At 42.7% G+C, this 3,041-nt stretch overlaps 1 protein-coding gene across 6 annotated transcripts in view; it reads left to right on the top strand.

Annotated features, from left to right (window-relative positions):
* LOC119581864 (enolase) overlaps positions 1-3,041 on the top strand; it is a 12,387-nt gene that overhangs the window by 3,968 nt on the left and 5,378 nt on the right. Inside the window, exon 1 of one of the 6 annotated variants that reach the window (XM_037930018.1) lies at positions 1,869-2,334. The exons of 1 other annotated variant lie outside the window; for it this stretch is intronic. Coding sequence is in view for 1 of the 5 variants with exons in the window: in XM_037930013.1 (XP_037785941.1) it covers positions 2,059-2,186 (128 nt within the window). In the remaining 4 variants the exon portion in view is untranslated. Of the gene's footprint in view, positions 1-1,868; positions 2,486-3,007; positions 3,031-3,041 lie in introns of those variants that run through there. 4 more of the 6 variants (XM_037930013.1, XM_037930020.1, XM_037930016.1 and 1 more) reach the window with 4 other exon arrangements.

Here is a 3,041-nt window from a genome sequence, read left to right as displayed (position 1 = left end):
GCTGGAACGTTCAATGTGTTGTAATGTTTATCGGCTGTAGACTTGAGTGAGCGAATTAACATGTGCACAAAAGATTGACGTTGTAACCTTCATCAGAGTGGTCGAGAGTGCATATGTGCATGTCTGAAAGAACCGCCCAATCCATGTCCAAGCACACCCAACCCGGCCAACGTTATAAGTTCATTTATGAAAACAGCATGAAGCACGTTAGAAAGGGTAACGAATTCCATCAAATCTTTCTGCAGTTGAATATTTTTAAAATTGAGAATAACCGATTTACTTGTTGGCTCCCAGCTAAAATTTAAATAACTACTCAAAGGTTAATTCAGTTCGTTTCATCCAAAGAAGGCTGGGGTGTTCATTGATGGATTTTTTTTACGCTAGGTGGCTCGTAAGATTGTCTGCTTGGTAGGTTCCGTCGTCTGGGCAGTTTCCTAATATGGGGTTGGGACAGAGAGGATACCAGTCTAGATCTAAAAAATATGGATTGTCTGCACTGGATTGGTTATTTCGGTTTATTACGTTTTACGAATTTGACATTAGCAGCTAAAATTCCAAATAGCGACAGAAATATTGATCATGTTCTCACTTATATATCATAACCCCCCCCCCCCCTCCCTTTAAAGGAAAAATCTCAACCGATTATTACAAACCAAAGAATCGTTAAGACGTATCGATGCAGTCTTTGTACCTAATCAATGCAGTGCAAACGAGTCACCTGCTGATAACTAAAAACATTCCAGGCCAGCTCGCATTTCGTTCGAGGAGGCATACTTTAGAATGGCTGGAATGTCGCCGCTGGAAAGTTCCAGTTTTTCTCACGTCTCGGCCGACTGAACAGGGACGACCCGTGACTCGGCTTTCTCGGTCGGCTTGAGATGACGCCGCCGAGTAATGCCAGAGCAGCTTTTTTTTGTGTGTGTACTTGTTCTCTCGGTATGACTGTCTTTTCCCTTTTGTTGCAGCGAGCTTTGTCATAGCTTTCCATCATGCTGCCAGTTTTCTGTCATCGTAGTTTCGCATCATATTGCCATAGTTTCCCTTCATTAGCCATAGTGTCCCATTATGTGGCTAAACTCCCCCATCATGTTGCCATATTTTCCATTCAAGTTGCTAGAACTCCCCTTCTTGCAAGATCTCAAAATGTCCAGAAGCTTCTGGAACAAGACAGGAAATGGGTAACTCATGACAATTGTTACGGTAAAAAAATCTGAGTGAAAAAGATGAGATGATACTTTACTTTTTTGCTGGTAATTTTCCACGAATTCAGAAATACCGGTTGAGTAAAAATGGTTTTAAGTACAATTTATTTATTTAAGGCGCTTATACTTGATAAATTGACACGAAATTTAATACAATGAAAACTACTGATCCGTTTTCATTTTACAATAGAAACTTAAAGAAAAAAAATTGTTCTATATAATTTTAGTACATGCTTTCATATATAAAGTATACTGATGGATAACTGATTCAGAATTTGTGTGGTTATTAGGCATATCCTCCATAATATGTGAAGCAGTGACGTAGATCTTCGTCTTCTGTTTCACCAACAATGAATGGGCAGTTAAATGAAAACTACCACTGCAAAAATCTTTAAATAGCTGCGTTAGGAAACCATCATTAACCTTAATTCAACGGCACTGCTAAGGTCGTGGGGATTTTAACAACGTAGGTAATTGTGACTGAATGAAAATAGTCGCCTGCAAAAGTTAAAGAATGAATTTAATTTGAAAAGGTATGATTCGCCATGAAACCGCATATTATTTATACTGCATCGGTTTTATAATTGGTTCAATTGCAGCGTCTAAGGTAGTCTTTGTTTGGGATGTCCAAATGTCTCTGGATAGATAAGCTCAATTCCATGCATCGCAAACGATTATCAAAGCCTTCGGGTGCCAAGATAAAGTGCAGTCTAATTACTGAAATAAAACGACATTTTTGCTGAGCATGGAATGGCAATACAGTATTGACATTCAAGTAACACAAGTCAATAAATGTCGTTAGAGCAGGGAAAATGAGGAAGAGCATGAATTACGGTGCCAAAAGTAGCGTAGTGGCATGGTGCCTGGTCTAGAGGGGCGCGGCCTGTGTCACTTTGCCACGACCTTGCCCACAGGACATAACCCTCAACATTTTCGTCCGCTGTTTCTCCGTTGCCGTGTGAAGGTTGGCGGGGACACGAGAAGGTGAGGAGGCGAGGGATTCCAACCCATACGCCAGGGCTTCACAGAGGCCACTACAATTATAGTCTTGAGCCAGAGGGCGCCCCTGCCTCGGCTACAAAACCAGTTGCCTGCCTTCGCCCGGTGCCAGTCGGAGACGTGAAACTTGCCGGTGAGGATCTGTGCTTTGTAGCAGTGCTTTTGCCAATCGATAACATTGTGTGAATTTGTTACTATGCAGTTGACGTTTTATTTCGGAATTGACAGTGAATCGTGTGACATCTCGAAACCTTTTGTTTAGACGTTATTGATGTAGATGAAGGGTGGGTTGTGCTACGTGACACCTGTAACGTTGACGGGTAACGCTGGTGATAAGCTGTCGTTTTTCCCACAATTTCTCATTATGAATATTTCTCAGATTTATTTGTATCACGTTCGTTCTTAACCAACCAATCCGGCGTCGGCTTTGTATCACACATTGCATGACACACCTACATACCGAATTTCCACTCTAGTTCCCATCGAAAGGGGAAAAAAATACGATCCCTGGTCCCAAGCCACATCCACTTTTGAACATACATTACCAAACCCACACAACTCCTTTACACTCCTCACTCCGTTCTCCCCTCAGTCAAGCACAACATATCAAACACTAAAAAGGTCAGGTGAGGAAGCGAGGAAAGCTGAAAAGAGACCAAAAGAGCCATCTAGATGAGGCGCCTCCCGGTCACGTGATGCTGGGAAGGTGACCTTGGCCGCGAGCAGACGACGCCGGAGCCGGCGGAGGGGACGCGGCCGGCGCTCGCCCAGCACTCGGAGGCGGAACATCTCGAGTCTTCTTATTAACGGCTTTATAGTTGCATTAAAAGTTTGGGAAAT

This window comes from Penaeus monodon, chromosome 15 (genome assembly GCF_015228065.2).
Source record: "Penaeus monodon isolate SGIC_2016 chromosome 15, NSTDA_Pmon_1, whole genome shotgun sequence".
In the NCBI taxonomy this organism is placed as follows: Eukaryota; Metazoa; Arthropoda; class Malacostraca; order Decapoda; family Penaeidae; genus Penaeus; species Penaeus monodon.
The sequence above is the reverse complement of the archived record's forward strand: the minus strand, read 5'-3'. Positions and strand labels throughout refer to the sequence as shown.